The 20,777-nt window shown below is 39.1% G+C and overlaps 2 protein-coding genes across 3 annotated transcripts in view; one reads left to right on the forward strand and one right to left on the reverse strand.

The window, feature by feature from the left end:
- The window catches only part of LOC127907673 (uncharacterized), a 308,290-nt gene that overhangs the window by 25,160 nt on the left and 262,353 nt on the right, over nucleotides 1-20,777 (reverse strand). The gene's annotated exons all lie outside the window — the stretch shown is intronic.
- Nucleotides 1-20,777, forward strand: part of epha4b (eph receptor A4b) — a 167,448-nt gene that overhangs the window by 9,363 nt on the left and 137,308 nt on the right. For both annotated transcript variants that reach the window (XR_008065426.1, XM_052464201.1), the window contains exon 2: nucleotides 16,720-16,784. Coding sequence is in view for 1 of the 2 variants with exons in the window: in XM_052464201.1 (XP_052320161.1) it covers nucleotides 16,720-16,784 (65 nt within the window). In the remaining variant the exon portion in view is untranslated. The remainder of the gene's footprint in view (nucleotides 1-16,719; nucleotides 16,785-20,777) is intronic.

Consider the following 20,777-nt stretch of genomic DNA (forward strand, 5'->3'; position numbering starts at 1 on the left):
TTTGCACTTCTTCCAAACAGCGCAATTTTTTAAAAGCCTTGTCACGGGTAAAGTAAAACGTTTTTCCACTCCGTTCGTAAAACGGTATTGAGATCAAATGTTTCATCGACCAGATAATTAGCAGAATGTCGGTCAAAATCAATCTGGTTCCATGTTCTCCCACTGTCTGCCACTGGACTTCCTCTCGCTACCATATTTGGTAGTGAGTGGAAACGCCAAGCGGAAGCCTCACGTTCATACATCCGGGGAAATATCTGTCTCATTGTTTTATCTATGGTGGAAGAGTGGAGTGTGTGTCACAAATAATCTTGTTCCTGCGTCACTGGCTGGATTTTGTGTGTGTGTGTGTGTGTGTGTGTGTGTGTGTGTGTGTGTGCTGTTCCTCGTTTTGTGACACCTGGAAAGAGACTATTAAAAAACAAGTGTCTGAATCTGACTGCATGTCTCAGTTCCACTTGGCAGCCAACCGTGGGGTTGTCCATACACACGGGCACACACACACACACACACACACACACACACACACACACACACACACACACACACACACACACACACACACACACACACACACACACACACACACACACACACACACACACACACAGCATGCACGCAGCAAACTAGGGCAGAGCTCTTGTCATAGATTGTCAGAGGACTTCCCCACTACTCTGCCACTGTAGACTAACGAAAAGAAGAGAGGATCCTACGGTGATTGACATCTCTAGGAAAGAGGAGGGAGGTGGAGAGACTCACAATACACCATCAACCCTGTGGCGGGGGGCTGATTTGACCAAGAATTAGGGAGAAAAACAACCACAACAAAAGACAGAGGGCACGTAGTCCAAAAGGAGTTTTCATTACTGTAGCTCACAGTATTGCATCATTTGGTTATACAGTAGAGGATAAGGAAGGAGGGGAGAGGAAGAGGGGAGAGGGAAGATGAGAGGAGTCCAGCTTGACTCCAATTATATCCTTAAATGTTTAGAGCGCCACAGCCGGCCTCACTCCCTCCAAACTTCTCTCCTCTCATCCGCACTCTTCCCTCCTTTGCCAATGTGTTGCTCTGATGACACTTTCCCCCGTTCAACTGTGCGTTCATTCGTTTTTCTATAGAAAGGAATGGAAGGTCTGTCAGAAGAGACTACCGTGTGTGTGTGTGTGTGTGTGTGTGTGTGTGTGTGTAGGTCTTATTGTGCGGTCTGAAAGATTTTTGGCAGGTAGATCAGAGCTCCTCTTTGCCCAGCCAAAGCAATGGATTACAGAGAGAGAGAGAGAGAGAGAGAGAGAGAGAGAGAGAGAGAGAGAGAGAGAGAGAGAGAGAGAGAGAGAGAGAGAGAGAGAGAGAGAGAGAGAGAGAGAGAGAGAGAGAGAGAGAGAGAGAGAGAGAGAGAGAGATCAGTCTTAGCAGAACTTCTCTGTACCCCCCCCCCCCTCTCTCTCTTTGTCTCTCTCTCCTCCTCTCATGTCTCTCTCTCCACCATGGTGTTTATCAATAAAAGGTTTGGAGACTGTGTGAGGTCACAGTATTCCCTGCAGCCAGGAGCGCTGATGGAGTCTTAACAAGGCCGGGAAATTAGACGGAATGACAGAGAGCAGGAATAAAAGAGGGGTGAAGTGAAATAGAAAGAATAGATGAATGAGCGGTAATGGAGGGGGAATGTGGGCCAGAGAGAGAGAGAGGCCAGGGTGGGAGTAGGGAGGGAGAGAGAGGGGGGGGGGAGAGATAGAGGCCAGGGTGGGAGTAGGGAGGGAGAGGGGGGGGAGAGGCCAGGGTGGGAGTAGGGAGGGACCGCATTCCTCACTTTTAGTGTGTGTAAGGAACTGAGACAGTAAGATTGTTATATAGGGTCTAAAAGGCCTTATGGTATTCTTTGGGGGTGTGCAGCTGTGTGATACTGTAAATGCTAGGTTAGGGGTTTGGTATCGTAGTTTAGAGGTGTTTGCCATGTGGAACGGGAGAGAGTCAGATTGCTCTGACATATCCCCTTGCCGTCTTTACGCTCGGAGAATGTAGAACTCACAGCACGGTGACAATAATCAATAAAGCAGCGTGCTACTATGTCACCAGACCACTCTCAGTGTGTGTGTCTGTCTGCTCATGTGTGTGTGTGTATCTATGTGTCTGTGTGTGTGTGTGTGTGTGTGTGTGTGTGTGTGTGTGTGTGTGTGTGTGTGTGTGTGTGTGTGTGTGTGTGTGTGTGTGTGTGTGTGTGTGTGTGTGTGTGTGTGTGTGTGTGTGTATCTATGTGTGTGTGTGTGTGTGTGTGTGTGTGTATCTATGTGTGTGTGTATCTATGTGTGTGTGTGTGTGTGTGTCTGTGTCTGTGTCTGTGTGTGTGTCTGTGTTTAGGGAAGCTTCCACCAGGGCATTACCGGGGAGGTTTAGCTATAGTGGGCTGTTGCAGACATGAACCTACACGATGTTAACCCTAAAATGATTACTGTAGCGTCAGCTGGCCCTATTCTATTCCCGTTGAATATTCCCATCATTGATTATCTTGACACAAAGTGCTGTTCATTGAGTCAATACAGCCTCCTGCAAGTGAATACATATGAATACAGGAACTAAGTACAGTGCATGATTTGTTCACATCACATTGTGAATACATATGAATACAGGAACTAAGTACAGTACATGATTTGTTCACATCACATTGTGAATACATATGAATACAGGAACTAAGTACAGTACATGATTTGTTCACATCACATTGTGAATACATATGAATACAGGAACTAAGTACAGTACATGATTTGTTCACATCACATTGTGAATACATATGAATACAGGAACTAAGTACAGTACATGATTTGTTCACATCACATTGTGAATACATATGAATACAGGAACTAAGTACAGAACATTATTTGTTCACATCACATTGTGAATACATATGAATACAGGAACTAAGTACAGTACATGATTTGTTCACATCACATTGTGAATACATATGAATACAGGAACTAAGTACAGAACATTATTTGTTCACATCACATTGTGAATACATATGAATACAGGAACTAAGTACAGTACATGATTTGTTCACATCACATTGTGAATACATATGAATACAGGAACTAAGTACACTGCATGATTTGTTCACATCACATTGGGAATACATATGAATACAGGAACTAAGTACAGTACATGATTTGTTCACATCACATTGTGAATACATATGAATACAGGAACTAAGTACAGTACATGATTTGTTCACATCACATTGGGAATACATATGAATACAGGAACTAAGTACAGTGCATGATTTGTTCACATCACATTGTGAATACATATGAATACAGGAACTAAGTACAGTACATGATTTGTTCACATCACACTGTGAATACATATGAATACAGGAACTAAGTACAGTACATGATTTGTTCACATCACATTGTGAATACATATGAATACAGGAACTAAGTACAGTACATGATTTGTTCACATCACATTGGGAATACATATGAATACAGGAACTAAGTACAGTGCATGATTTGTTCACATCACATTGGGAATACATATGAATACAGGAACTAAGTACAGTACATGATTTGTTCACATCACATTGTGAATACATATGAATACAGGAACTAAGTACAGTACATGATTTGTTCACATCACATTGTGAATACATATGAATACAGGAACTAAGTACAGTACATGATTTGTTCACATCACATTGTGAATACATATGAATACAGGAACTAAGTACAGTACATGATTTGTTCACATCACATTGTGAATACATATGAATACAGGAACTAAGTACAGAACATTATTTGTTCACATCACATTGTGAATACATATGAATACAGGAACTAAGTACAGTACATGATTTGTTCACATCACATTGTGAATACATATGAATACAGGAACTAAGTACAGAACATTATTTGTTCACATCACATTGTGAATACATATGAATACAGGAACTAAGTACAGTACATGATTTGTTCACATCACATTGTGAATACATATGAATACAGGAACTAAGTACACTGCATGATTTGTTCACATCACATTGGGAATACATATGAATACAGGAACTAAGTACAGTACATGATTTGTTCACATCACATTGTGAATACATATGAATACAGGCACTAAGTACAGTGCATGATTTGTTCACATCACATTGGGAATACATATGAATACAGGAACTAAGTACAGTACATGATTTGTTCACATCACATTGTGAATACATATGAATACAGGAACTAAGTACAGTACATGATTTGTTCACATCACATTGGGAATACATATGAATACAGGAACTAAGTACAGTGCATGATTTGTTCACATCACATTGTGAATACATATGAATACAGGAACTAAGTACAGTACATGATTTGTTCACATCACACTGGGAATACATATGAATACAGGAACTAAGTACAGTACATGATTTGTTCACATCACATTGGGAATACATATGAATACAGGAACTAAGTACAGTACATGATTTGTTCACATCACATTGGGAATACATATGAATACAGGAACTAAGTACAGTGCATGATTTGTTCACATCACATTGGGAATACATATGAATACAGGAACTAAGTACAGTACATGATTTGTTCACATCACATTGTGAATACATATGAATACAGGAACTAAGTACAGTACATGATTTGTTCACATCACATTGTGAATACATATGAATACAGGAACTAAGTACAGTACATGATTTGTTCACATCACATTGGGAATACATATGAATACAGGAACTAAGTACAGTGCATGATTTGTTCACATCACATTGTGAATACATATGAATACAGGAACTAAGTACAGTACATGATTTGTTCACATCACACTGTGAATACATATGAATACAGGAACTAAGTACAGTACATGATTTGTTCACATCACATTGTGAATACATATGAATACAGGAACTAAGTACAGTACATGATTTGTTCACATCACATTGTGAATACATATGAATACAGGAACTAAGTACAGAACATTATTTGTTCACATCACATTGTGAATACATATGAATACAGGAACTAAGTACAGTACATGATTTGTTCACATCACATTGTGAATACATATGAATACAGGAACTAAGTACAGAACATTATTTGTTCACATCACATTGTGAATACATATGAATACAGGAACTAAGTACAGTACATGATTTGTTCACATCACATTGTGAATACATATGAATACAGGAACTAAGTACACTGCATGATTTGTTCACATCACATTGGTAATACATATGAATACAGGAACTAAGTACAGTACATGATTTGTTCACATCACATTGTGAATACATATGAATACAGGCACTAAGTACAGTGCATGATTTGTTCACATCACATTGGGAATACATATGAATACAGGAACTAAGTACAGTACATGATTTGTTCACATCACATTGGGAATACATATGAATACAGGAACTAAGTACAGTACATGATTTGTTCACATCACATTGGGAATACATATGAATACAGGAACTAAGTACAGTGCATGATTTGTTCACATCACATTGTGAATACATATGAATACAGGAACTAAGTACAGTACATGATTTGTTCACATCACACTGTGAATACATATGAATACAGGAACTAAGTACAGTACATGATTTGTTCACATCACATTGTGAATACATATGAATACAGGAACTAAGTACAGTACATGATTTGTTCACATCACATTGGGAATACATATGAATACAGGAACTAAGTACAGTGCATGATTTGTTCACATCACATTGGGAATACATATGAATACAGGAACTAAGTAAAGTACATGATTTGTTCACATCACATTGTGAATACATATGAATACAGGAACTAAGTACAGTACATGATTTGTTCACATCACATTGTGAATACATATGAATACAGGAACTAAGTACAGTACATGATTTGTTCACATCACATTGGGAATACATATGAATACAGGAACTAAGTACAGTGCATGATTTGTTCACATCACATTGTGAATACATATGAATACAGGAACTAAGTACAGTACATGATTTGTTCACATCACACTGTGAATACATATGAATACAGGAACTAAGTACAGTACATGATTTGTTCACATCACATTGTGAATACATATGAATACAGGAACTAAGTACAGTACATGATTTGTTCACATCACATTGTGAATACATATGAATACAGGAACTAAGTACAGTACATGATTTGTTCACATCACATTGTGAATACATATGAATACAGGAACTAAGTACAGTGCATGATTTGTTCACATCACATTGGGAATACATATGAATACAGGAACTAAGTACAGTACATGATTTGTTCACATCACATTGTGAATACATATGAATACAGGAACTAAGTACAGTACATGATTTGTTCACATCACATTGTGAATACATATGAATACAGGAACTAAGTACAGTACATGATTTGTTCACATCACATTGGGAATACATATGAATACAGGAACTAAGTACAGTGCATGATTTGTTCACATCACATTGTGAATACATATGAATACAGGAACTAAGTACAGTACATGATTTGTTCACATCACACTGTGAATACATATGAATACAGGAACTAAGTACAGTACATGATTTGTTCACATCACATTGTGAATACATATGAATACAGGAACTAAGTACAGTACATGATTTGTTCACATCACATTGTGAATACATATGAATACAGGAACTAAGTACAGAACATTATTTGTTCACATCACATTGTGAATACATATGAATACAGGAACTAAGTACAGTACATGATTTGTTCACATCACATTGTGAATACATATGAATACAGGAACTAAGTACAGAACATTATTTGTTCACATCACATTGTGAATACATATGAATACAGGAACTAAGTACAGTACATGATTTGTTCACATCACATTGTGAATACATATGAATACAGGAACTAAGTACACTGCATGATTTGTTCACATCACATTGGTAATACATATGAATACAGGAACTAAGTACAGTACATGATTTGTTCACATCACATTGTGAATACATATGAATACAGGCACTAAGTACAGTGCATGATTTGTTCACATCACATTGGGAATACATATGAATACAGGAACTAAGTACAGTACATGATTTGTTCACATCACATTGGGAATACATATGAATACAGGAACTAAGTACAGTACATGATTTGTTCACATCACATTGGGAATACATATGAATACAGGAACTAAGTACAGTGCATGATTTGTTCACATCACATTGTGAATACATATGAATACAGGAACTAAGTACAGTACATGATTTGTTCACATCACACTGTGAATACATATGAATACAGGAACTAAGTACAGTACATGATTTGTTCACATCACATTGTGAATACATATGAATACAGGAACTAAGTACAGTACATGATTTGTTCACATCACATTGGGAATACATATGAATACAGGAACTAAGTACAGTGCATGATTTGTTCACATCACATTGGGAATACATATGAATACAGGAACTAAGTACAGTACATGATTTGTTCACATCACATTGTGAATACATATGAATACAGGAACTAAGTACAGTACATGATTTGTTCACATCACATTGTGAATACATATGAATACAGGAACTAAGTACAGTACATGATTTGTTCACATCACATTGGGAATACATATGAATACAGGAACTAAGTACAGTGCATGATTTGTTCACATCACATTGTGAATACATATGAATACAGGAACTAAGTACAGTACATGATTTGTTCACATCACACTGTGAATACATATGAATACAGGAACTAAGTACAGTACATGATTTGTTCACATCACATTGTGAATACATATGAATACAGGAACTAAGTACAGTACATGATTTGTTCACATCACATTGTGAATACATATGAATACAGGAACTAAGTACAGTACATGATTTGTTCACATCACATTGTGAATACATATGAATACAGGAACTAAGTACAGTACATGATTTGTTCACATCACATTGTGAATACATATGAATACAGGAACTAAGTACAGTACATGATTTGTTCACATCACATTGTGAATACATATGAATACAGGAACTAAGTACAGAACATTATTTGTTCACATCACATTGTGAATACATATGAATACAGGAACTAAGTACAGTACATGATTTGTTCACATCACATTGTGAATACATATGAATACAGGAACTAAGTACACTGCATGATTTGTTCACATCACATTGGGAATACATATGAATACAGGAACTAAGTACAGTACATGATTTGTTCACATCACATTGTGAATACATATGAATACAGGCACTAAGTACAGTGCATGATTTGTTCACATCACATTGGGAATACATATGAATACAGGAACTAAGTACAGTACATGATTTGTTCACATCACATTGTGAATACATATGAATACAGGAACTAAGTACAGTACATGATTTGTTCACATCACATTGGGAATACATATGAATACAGGAACTAAGTACAGTGCATGATTTGTTCACATCACATTGTGAATACATATGAATACAGGAACTAAGTACAGTACATGATTTGTTCACATCACACTGTGAATACATATGAATACAGGAACTAAGTACAGTACATGATTTGTTCACATCACATTGGGAATACATATGAATACAGGAACTAAGTACAGTGCATGATTTGTTCACATCACATTGGGAATACATATGAATACAGGAACTAAGTACAGTGCATGATTTGTTCACATCACATTGGGAATACATATGAATACAGGAACTAAGTACAGTACATGATTTGTTCACATCACATTGTGAATACATATGAATACAGGAACTAAGTACAGTACATGATTTGTTCACATCACATTGTGAATACATATGAATACAGGAACTAAGTACAGTACATGATTTGTTCACATCACATTGGGAATACATATGAATACAGGAACTAAGTACAGTGCATGATTTGTTCACATCACATTGTGAATACATATGAATACAGGAACTAAGTACAGTACATGATTTGTTCACATCACACTGTGAATACATATGAATACAGGAACTAAGTACAGTACATGATTTGTTCACATCACATTGTGAATACATATGAATACAGGAACTAAGTACAGTACATGATTTGTTCACATCACATTGTGAATACATATGAATACAGGAACTAAGTACAGTACATGATTTGTTCACATCACATTGTGAATACATATGAATACAGGAACTAAGTACAGTACATGATTTGTTCACATCACATTGTGAATACATATGAATACAGGAACTAAGTACAGTACATGATTTGTTCACATCACATTGGGAATACATATGAATACAGGAACTAAGTACAGTACATGATTTGTTCACATCACATTGGGAATACATATGAATACAGGAACTAAGTACAGTGCATGATTTGTTCACATCACATTGTGAATACATATGAATACAGGAACTAAGTACAGTACATGATTTGTTCACATCACACTATGAATACATATGAATACAGGAACTAAGTACAGTACATGATTTGTTCACATCACATTGTGAATACATATGAATACAGGAACTAAGTACAGTACATGATTTGTTCACATCACATTGGGAATACATATGAATACAGGAACTAAGTACAGTGCATGATTTGTTCACATCACATTGGGAATACATATGAATACAGGAACTAAGTACAGTACATGATTTGTTCACATCACATTGTGAATACATATGAATACAGGAACTAAGTACAGTACATGATTTGTTCACATCACATTGTGAATACATATGAATACAGGAACTAAGTACAGTACATGATTTGTTCACATCACATTGTGAATACATATGAATACAGGAACTAAGTACAGTACATGATTTGTTCACATCACATTGTGAATACATATGAATACAGGAACTAAGTACAGAACATTATTTGTTCACATCACATTGTGAATACATATGAATACAGGAACTAAGTACAGTACATGATTTGTTCACATCACATTGTGAATACATATGAATACAGGAACTAAGTACAGAACATTATTTGTTCACATCACATTGTGAATACATATGAATACAGGAACTAAGTACAGTACATGATTTGTTCACATCACATTGTGAATACATATGAATACAGGAACTAAGTACACTGCATGATTTGTTCACATCACATTGGGAATACATATGAATACAGGAACTAAGTACAGTACATGATTTGTTCACATCACATTGTGAATACATATGAATACAGGCACTAAGTACAGTGCATGATTTGTTCACATCACATTGGGAATACATATGAATACAGGAACTAAGTACAGTACATGATTTGTTCACATCACATTGTGAATACATATGAATACAGGAACTAAGTACAGTACATGATTTGTTCACATCACATTGGGAATACATATGAATACAGGAACTAAGTACAGTGCATGATTTGTTCACATCACATTGTGAATACATATGAATACAGGAACTAAGTACAGTACATGATTTGTTCACATCACACTGTGAATACATATAAATACAGGAACTAAGTACAGTACATGATTTGTTCACATCACATTGGGAATACATATGAATACAGGAACTAAGTACAGTACATGATTTGTTCACATCACATTGGGAATACATATGAATACAGGAACTAAGTACACTGCATGATTTGTTCACATCACATTGGGAATACATATGAATACAGGAACTAAGTAAAGTACATGATTTGTTCACATCACATTGTGAATACATATGAATACAGGAACTAAGTACAGTACATGATTTGTTCACATCACATTGTGAATACATATGAATACAGGAACTAAGTACAGTACATGATTTGTTCACATCACATTGTGAATACATATGAATACAGGAACTAAGTACAGTACATGATTTGTTCACATCACATTGTGAATACATATGAATACAGGAACTAAGTACAGTACATGATTTGTTCACATCACATTGTGAATACATATGAATACAGGAACTAAGTACAGTACATGATTTGTTCACATCACATTGTGAATACATATGAATACAGGAACTAAGTACAGTACATGATTTGTTCACATCACATTGTGAATACATATGAATACAGGAACTAAGTACAGTACATGATTTGTTCACATCACATTGTGAATACATATGAATACAGTACATGATTTGTTCACATCACATTGTGAATACATATGAATACAGGAATTAAGTACAGTACATGATTTGTTCACATCACATTGGGAATACATATGAATACAGGAACTAAGTACAGTACATGATTTGTTCACATCACATTGTGAATACATATGAATACAGGAATTAAGTACAGTACATGATTTGTTCACATCACATTGGGAATACATATGAATACAGGAATTAAGTACAGTACATGATTTGTTCACATCACATTGTGAATACATATGAATACAGGAACTAAGTACAGTACATGATTTGTTCACATCACATTGTGAATACATATGAATACAGGAACTAAGTACAGTACATGATTTGTTCACATCACATTGTGAATACATATGAATACAGGAACTAAGTACAGTACATGATTTGTTCACATCACATTGTGAATACATATGAATACAGGAACTAAGTACAGTACATGATTTGTTCACATCACATTGTGAATACATATGAATACAGGAACTAAGTACAGTACATGATTTGTTCACATCACATTGTGAATACATATGAATACAGGAACTAAGTACAGTACATGATTTGTTCACATCACATTGTGAATACATATGAATACAGGAACTAAGTACAGTACATGATTTGTTCACATCACATTGTGAATACATATGAATACAGGAACTAAGTACAGTACATGATTTGTTCACATCACATTGTGAATACATATGAATACAGGAACTAAGTACAGTACATGATTTGTTCACATCACATTGTGAATACATATGAATACAGGAACTAAGTACAGTACATGATTTGTTCACATCACATTGTGAATACATATGAATACAGGAACTAAGTACAGTACATGATTTGTTCACATCACATTGTGAATACATATGAATACAGGAACTAAGTACAGTACATGATTTGTTCACATCACATTGTGAATACATATGAATACAGGAACTAAGTACAGTACATGATTTGTTCACATCACATTGTGAATACATATGAATACAGGAATTAAGTACAGTACATGATTTGTTCACATCACATTGTGAATACATATGAATACAGGAACTAAGTACAGTACATGATTTGTTCACATCACATTGTGAATACATATGAATACAGGAATTAAGTACAGTACATGATTTGTTCACATCACATTGGGAATACATATGAATACAGGAACTAAGTACAGTACATGATTTGTTCACATCACATTGTGAATACATATGAATACAGGAACTAAGTACAGTACATGATTTGTTCACATCACATTGTGAATACATATGAATACAGGAATTAAGTACAGTACATGATTTGTTCACATCACATTGTGAATACATATGAATACAGGAATTAAGTACAGTACATGATTTGTTCACATCACATTGTTGGATGTAATTTACGACTAAATTCACTTTCATGCTGTATTGAACATCAGATGGAAATAGAATGGCTGATTCTACAAATATGAGGTGGACCCAGACAAAAAGGCACGGTAGAAGATGGACCATTTGTTGTTAAGTGTTGTCTCTAGGTGATTGGGTTTGTATCGAGCTCCTCCGTTGATGGTTTGTGTGTGTGTGTGTGTGTGTGTGTGTGTGCGCGCATGCGTGGGCGTGTGTGTGTCTATTACATGAGAGTGAATCTGACCCAGGTCTGAGTGAGTGAATGATGAGCTGTGTGTTTTAACTCCGGGCCAGAGCAACTCTGACCAGGGTTAGATTACACAGACACAGGCCTTACATCACTCCCTGGAGAAAGAGAGAGGGAGAAGAAGAGGTTCGGTGGGGACTTCATCCCTTCAACACAGTATCATGCTACAGATTTAGACTGGGGACCCTGGCTTGCTCTCTCCCAGCACACACACACACACACACACACACACACACACACACACACACACACACACACACACACACACACACACACACACACACACACACACACACACACACACACACACACACACACACACACACACATTCTATTGGTATCAGCAGACAGGATACTGTTGCTGCTATATTATTGATGAGAGGATGGGTCATTGATCACAAGTGATAAGTGCTATTGACAGGAGGTGTGAAGAAACTGTGTGTGTGTGCTTCTGTGTGTTTTTCTGTGTGTGTGTGTGTGTGTGTGAGTCTTTGCGCTTGAGTGCGTGTGTGTGCATGGGACAGCGCGACCCAGGGTCCCTAGGCCCTCGTTGATCATAGGCAAGTGCAGTCAGCACTTTTGGGGGCTATGGAGGTCACCTCAGCAAAACTGTACACAGTATATTACATTAGGCATTATGCCACTACTGTACACTGCGGAAGTGAATGTAAGGTGTGTACATTTCATCATCCTTATTATCAAACCACTGTTAATTCTGCTATTACAGTGTGTGTCCATGACCTGAACCCTAGCGTCTAATGGTCTTATATTCTCTAAGTAGTGAGGCTGGACTGAGGGTGGCGCAGAGAGCTGGAGTTGACCTTTACAACACAGCAGGAGCTAGCTGTGGTTCATTTTCCTCCCATAATCTCTGTCTCACACACACACACACACACACACACACACACACACACACACACACACACACACACACACACACACACACACACACACACACACACACACACACACACACACACACACACACACACACACACGTGTGCGCCAGCATGCTTTGACGCATGCACATTCACATGCAGGCACTACACACACACACACACACACACACATTGTAATCTGTAATGCACCATGACAGCCCCCCGCCACGTTGCACTGAGCTGTGGAGAGTGACTGGGGCTCATATACAGTGCCATCAGAAAGCATTGCTACCCCTGCACTTATTCCACATTTTGTTGTGTTACAGCCTGAATTCAAAATGGATTAAATAGATTTGAGCAAATGTGGTGAAGATGAAATACAGGAATATCTCATTTACAGACCGTAAGTATTCACTTCCCTGAGTCAATACTTTGTAGAAGCACCTTTGGCGGCGATTACAGCTGTGAGTCTTTCTGGGTAAATCTAGGAGCTTTACACATCTGGATTGTACAATATTTTCACATTATTCTTTTTAAAATTCTTCAAGCTCTTGTCAAGTTGATTGTTGATTATTGCTAGTCAGCCATTTTCAAGTCTTGCCAAAGATGTTCAAGCTGATTTAAGTCAAAACTGCAAGTTGGCCACTCAGGAACATTCAATGTCGTCTTGGTAAGCAACTCCAGTGTAGATTTGGCCTTGTGTTTTAGGTTATTGTCCTGCTGAAAGGTGAATTTGTCTCCTAGCTGACTGAACAAGATTTTCCTCTTGGATTTTGCCAGTGCTTATAGCTGTATTCTATTTATTTGTATCCTATCAATCTCCCTAGTCCTTGCCGATGACAAGCATACCCATAACATGATGCGTTGTGTTTGATTTGCCCCAAACATAATGGTTCAGGACAAAAAGCACATTTCTTTCTTTCATTTAAAAAAAAAAGTGTTACTTAAGTATGACTTAAAAAAAAAGAAGTATTAATATATTTTTAAGCCTTACTTAAGTGCCTTGTTGCAAACAGGATGCATGTTTTGGAATATTTTGTGTTCTGTACAGTCATCCTTCTTTTCTTTGCGAGGCATTGAAAAACCTCCCTGGTCTTTGTGGTTGAATCTGTGCTTGAACTTCATTACTTGATTAAGGGACGTAACAGATCCTTTTATGTGTGAGGTACAGAGATGGGGTAGTCATGATACAATGAATGTTAACTGCTATAATTGAACATGGAACGAGGCCATGTGACTTTTTATGCGATTTGTTAAGCACATTTTTACTCCTGAATTTATCTAGGCTTGCCATAACAAAGCGTTTGAATACTTATTGTGTGTAGAGCAGTGGCACAATGTTGAAATTTAAAACATTTTTCAATTCAGGATGTAACACAACAAAATGTGGAAAAAGTCAAGGGCGTGTGAATACTTTCTGAAGGGAGAGGGAGAGGGAGAGAGAGAGAGAGAGAGAGAGAGAGAGAGAGAGAGAGAGAGAGAATATGTTGGACTGTTCTAATGGCACTAGTGCTACCTGCGGGCTAGATAAATGTCCCGTGCACACAGCAGACACACTCTCCCTACTGCTTTATTCATTTAGAAATGTCACGTTCAGTGGAGAGGGGAGGCAAATGCGTTTCATTAGCCACCAGGCCCAGGCGCCCTCTGAGAGGAGGAATGTTGAAAGACTCATATCTAAATGTGGAACAGGAGCTAGATGAAAATAAAGCAGTCTACTCTGTTTTCTGCTCCTGGGTGTGTTCGTCTTTCCCGAGTGGAAAAGAAAGTGTGATATAAAAGATTAATTTTGTACTATAATGTTTTTCGTCATCTTCCAACAAGAATGAATTGGACATCTGGAGAGATTAAGTTCACCGACTTTTAGCTGGTTAGCCCTCATTTGAGATTAGGTTCTACTGTAAATGCCCGAGATTATCCTTGAAAATACTGCCTGTGTCTGTGTTTTGGCACTAGTTCCCCCTGGTTTCCTAGGTCAGGTATTAAAGCCAACTGATGATGTTTCAGGTCAGGAGCCTGGACAGCTGATCTGGGACCTGTGGCTGAGAGCCCGAGGAGTAACTCTCTGGCACAGAATGAGAGAAAGAGAGAGGTGGAGATGTAGCGAGTGTGAAAGGGAGAGAAGCAGATTGAGAGACAGAAAGAGAGGGTGAGAGAGACAGCAGGTTTTGAGCGGGCAGAGAAGCGAGAGGGCAGAGAAGAGAGAGGGCAGAGAAGAGAGAGGGCAGAGAAGAGAGAGGGCAGAGAAGAGAGAGGGCAGAGAAGAGAGAGGGCAGAGAAGAGAGAGGGCAGAGAAGCGAGAGGGCAGAGAAGAGAGAGGGCAGAGAAGTGAGAGAGGGAGAGAGAGAGAGAGAGAGAGAGAGAGAGAGAGAGAGAGAGAGAGCGCACAAGAAGTAGCAAAGCAGAGAGCAATAGGGAGATAGAGAGAGAGGAGGGAGGGAGGGAGATAGAGAGAGGAGGGAGGGAAGGGGCTGGCGGCAGCCTCTGCAGATGGAGGATAATTAAATATTAATGGTTAGCAGTGATGAGGCCATAATTAGGGCTCAATGGCGTCAGGCAGGGAAAGCACAGTTCACACACCGTGGGAGAAACTGGCTCCATCTGAATCTAAATACACAGCCTTTTAGCTATCTCTTAGCCTTTCTGTCTCAACCTCACTCCTTCTCTCTGTCCGTCCATCCCTCCGTCCTCCTCCATCCGGATATTTCTCTCATTCTTCATCGCTCTCTCTGTTCCCATCTCTTTTCTTTGCAGTCACTCTCACCAGCCCTTGCCTTTCTCTCTCCCTCTATCAATCATTTCTTTCTCCATCCATCTCTCCACCCCTCACTCCGTCCCTTTGCTATGGAAAGGGGTAAGGGTGTGTGGTTGAGCCTGTGTGAATCTGAGGCAGTAAATGTTGTTCTAATGTGCTGTTGTAAGTGCTATTCCATTGACCTGGCCTCACCCCCCCCCCGTTGACAGCACAGATGTTCCAATAACCACGACGGCCCTCCCTTCCTCTGGTGTCTTAATGCTGTAATAGTGTGTGTTGTATTAACCAGTCTGTTCTCTCTGTCTGTCTGCAGTGACGTTGTTGGACTCCATGTCTGCTCTGGGAAACCTAGGCTGGGAGGCCTACCCTGCCGAGGGGGTGAGTAGCGCTGTGACATCACTTTCTGTATGAGGCGGCCACACTGGATCAATCTTGATCCACAGGCGCTCACACAGACACAAACTTTACCTAACCAACTTTAACCCAGTGTTCAGTTTGGCAGTGTGGTTTAGATTTAGTTTAATCTTAGTCATTTTGACAAAAATATAATGAAGTGTTATATGCTGACCACACCCGCGAGCGCTGCAAAATAAGTGTACACATGTTATTCATTCATTGCATCCAAACTGCTCGCGCGCATCACCAAGCATCTGTGTAGCCAAGCGCCAAAATAGAACTTGGTTCTATTTGTCATGCTTGACGCTATGCAAGTCCCACCTCTCCCATCTCCTCATTGGGTATTAGGAGCATATAACCACATGGGTGATTGAAAGATGAACTGAGGTCCACACTCCAGCCCAGTTGGTGGTGGTAATGCACTTTAAAGTTGGTTGCCAACCGCCATATAAAGTCCAACGAAGAAGAAAAACACTGAAGGCGGAGAGATTACTAGAAACTAACTCGGTTTCCCTTTTATCTGTGGATTAATTGTCGGAGTCGAGGACCTTGTGCATTTCAGGTAAAATAACAACCCAATGTTTATATCCAAGGACAAATTATCTAGCAACAGCTAGCTAGCTAAATTGCCATGAATGAGTAATGCTTTTCGACCTTTCCCCAAGTTAATACAGTTGGTTCAGAGTTCTTATTGATATTTCAACCTGCGTGTCCTGATCGCGTCTGGTATGGATTGACAAAATCAACAAGCGAGCGATGGCGGACGCCCAGTCTGGTCAGCATGTCACCCTCGTTTTTGTCATTTCAATAATGATTTAGTCTAGTTATTGTCAAAATGACGAAAACAGAGGGCCATTTTAGTCAACTAAATGCCCTTTCATTGTAGTCACATTTTAGTCACATCACATTTGTATTGCCTCATTAACCTATAGTAAACATGAATCACTCACTTCCATGTGCACATACATACATTTGGTCTACCTACACATTTTTATTCATAGCATATTCTATTCTCTTCCCAACAGCAGACAATGGATACACATATACAGTACATAAGAATAATATTATATTATATAAGAATGATCTTGCCATGGAAATTCCTCCAGAAAACGTATGTTTTGGGTCCAAGAGGCACTTTGTCATTATAACGTTGGAGGAGATATGTTCATGTGCGTGACGTGTTTGGTGGCCTCATAAATGCTAGCCAGCTAGCTAATATTTCGAAACAATATATTTTGTTTGGCTATAGTTATGCTAACCCGTTTGCAATCTCTTTAGCTTTGCTTGCTAGCTACAGAGGCTAGCTGGCTAGTTAGCTACAGTAGTTAGCAACTGCCATCAGTTGTTGTGTTATCATATTTTGCCTGTTCCACCATTTGTAGAATGCATACTAACATTTGAATATAGCGTGGGAATAGGGAGTCCGGACACGGCAGACACATTTAAATGTAGGTGTAGACACATGACACGTTCGGAATTTCATGATTAGAGCTCTATGATCAGAATAAAAGTCAAACAGGGGCTAATGACTTTGAACGGGAGCTAATGACTATTTCGACCAGTGATGTAGTCGAGTCACTAAACCTCGAGTACCAAGTCCCCTGTGCTCGAGTCACGAGTCAAGTCACTAAACCTCGAGTACCAAGTCCCCTGTGCTCGAGTCACGAGTCAAGTCACTAAACCTCGAGTACCAAGTCCCCTGTGCTCGAGTCACGAGTCAAGTCACTAAACCTCAAGTACCAAGTCCCCTGTGCTCGAGTAACGAGTCAAGTCACTAAACCTCGAGTACCAAGTCCCCTGTGCTCGAGTCACGAGTCAAGTCACTAAACCTCAAGTACCAAGTCCCCTGTGCTCGAGTAACGAGTCAAGTCACTAAACCTCGAGTCCCAAGTCCCCTGTGCTCGAGTCACGAGTCAAGTCACTAAACCTCGAGTACCAAGTCCCCTGTGCTCGAGTCACGAGTCAAGTCACTAAACCTCGAGTACCAAGTCCCCTGTGCTCGAGTCACGAGTCAAGTCATGAGTCCCTGTGGCTGTAGCTCTATGATCAGAATAAAAGTCAAACGGGGGCTAATGACTTTGAACGGGAGCTAATGACTATTTCGACCAGTGATGTAGTCGAGTCACTAAACCTCGAGTACCAAGTCCCCTGTGCTCGAGTCACGAGTCAAGTCACTAAACCTCGAGTACCAAGTCCCCTGTGCTCGAGTCACGAGTCAAGTCACTAAACCTCGAGTACCAAGTCCCCTGTGCTCGAGTCACGAGTCAAGTCACTAAACCTCAAGTACCAAGTCCCCTGTGCTCGAGTAACGAGTCAAGTCACTAAACCTCGAGTCCCAAGTCCCCTGTGCTCGAGTCACGAGTCAAGTCACTAAACCTCGAGTACCAAGTCCCCTGTGCTCGAGTCACGAGTCAAGTCATGAGTCCCTGTGGCTGTAGTCTGAGTCCCAGTGCTCGAGTCCTGGTCCAAGTGCTCAAGTCTGAGTCATTGGGTCCACATGAACTGCAAATAAAGTTATTTACCCAGTCAGACATAGCGTAGTGACATGAGGAATTGAGTCAATAAATAGTTTTCTATCAGTTTTCATTGTGCCAACAAATATTTGCATATATGCTACTGATAATGTTCCCATGGCTCCGTTCAGTTGAAAAACATTCTCAGACGTTGCAGATAAAAATTCCATGAGTAGAGCCGCCGTCATTCCTTATTCAACACGTTCCAAAACGTTGTGTCCTGCTGAATGAGCCGCAGGTTGTTAGCTATAGCTAGCTAATGAAGTAACTTGACAAAGTGTAGCCTTGACAAATGGTTAATGGTCCGGTCTGCAAGTAGCCGAGTTTTAGAACAGCCCGCGATATGCTTTATGGATATCAAAAAAAAATGTAACGCCGGTATTATGGGTCATGTCTTTTCAACAGTAGCATAAGGGCTAAAATCAAGCCGTTCTTCTCTGGGGAAAAGAGGGAGTCTTGGCTACGTTGGCTCCAGAGCCCGTATGTGAAATGCAGCGGGAGAAGTGGGAGGGTTGAGCGAGACGACAAATTCAAAGACAAACTACTTTTCTATAACCTACTTACTCAAGGGATAGAAAACACGTAGACCGTTTTTTTCTCCACTTTTGAGCTCAATTCTGCCATTGTTTTTTCAAATTGAAACAGGCAAAGGGTAGCTAACCAGAAGTCTGACGGTGACTGGTTAGCTAACGTGAAGCAAGAGAGTTGCCTGTGCGACGTGTATAATCGGAGGCAGAGCTGGAGCGGGGACCTGTCTGGCCATACTCATCCCTTGCTCCCCCGCAGCTCACCAGCTGATGTGCCACATCCTTCCCACTTCTAAACAGAACTGAGCTGCGCGTCTGTGCTGCTAATATGAATTGTGCTTATCACCGAAAAGCTCTCAATTGCCAATCAAATCAAATTTTATTTGTCACATACACATGGTTAGCAGATGTTAATGCGAGTGTAGCGAAATGCTTGTGCTTCTAGTTCCGACAATGCAATAATAACCAACGAGTAATCTAACCTAACAATTCCACAACTACTACCTTATACACACAAGTGTAAAGGGATAAAGAATATGTACATAAAAATATATGAATGAGTGATGGTACAGAACGGCATAGTCAAGATGCAGTAGATGGTATAGAGTACAGTATATACATATGAGATGAGTAATGTAGGTATTGTAAACAAAGTGGCATAGTTTAAAGTGGCCAGTGATACATGTATTACATAGAGATGGCAAGATGCAGTAGATGCAGCAAGACGCAGCAGTTTAAATGAGTACAGTATATACATATACATATGAGATGAGTAATGTAGGGTATGTAAACATCATATTAAGTGCCATTGTTTAAAGTGGCTAGTGATACATTTTTACATCAATTTCCATCCATTTCCGTTATTAAAGTGGCTGGAGTTGGGTCAGTGTCAATGACAGTATGTTGGCAGCAGCCACTCAATGTTAGTGGTGGCT

The sequence above is a fragment of the Oncorhynchus keta genome, chromosome 15, assembly GCF_023373465.1.
Source record: "Oncorhynchus keta strain PuntledgeMale-10-30-2019 chromosome 15, Oket_V2, whole genome shotgun sequence".
NCBI classification, from domain to species: Eukaryota; Metazoa; Chordata; class Actinopteri; order Salmoniformes; family Salmonidae; genus Oncorhynchus; species Oncorhynchus keta.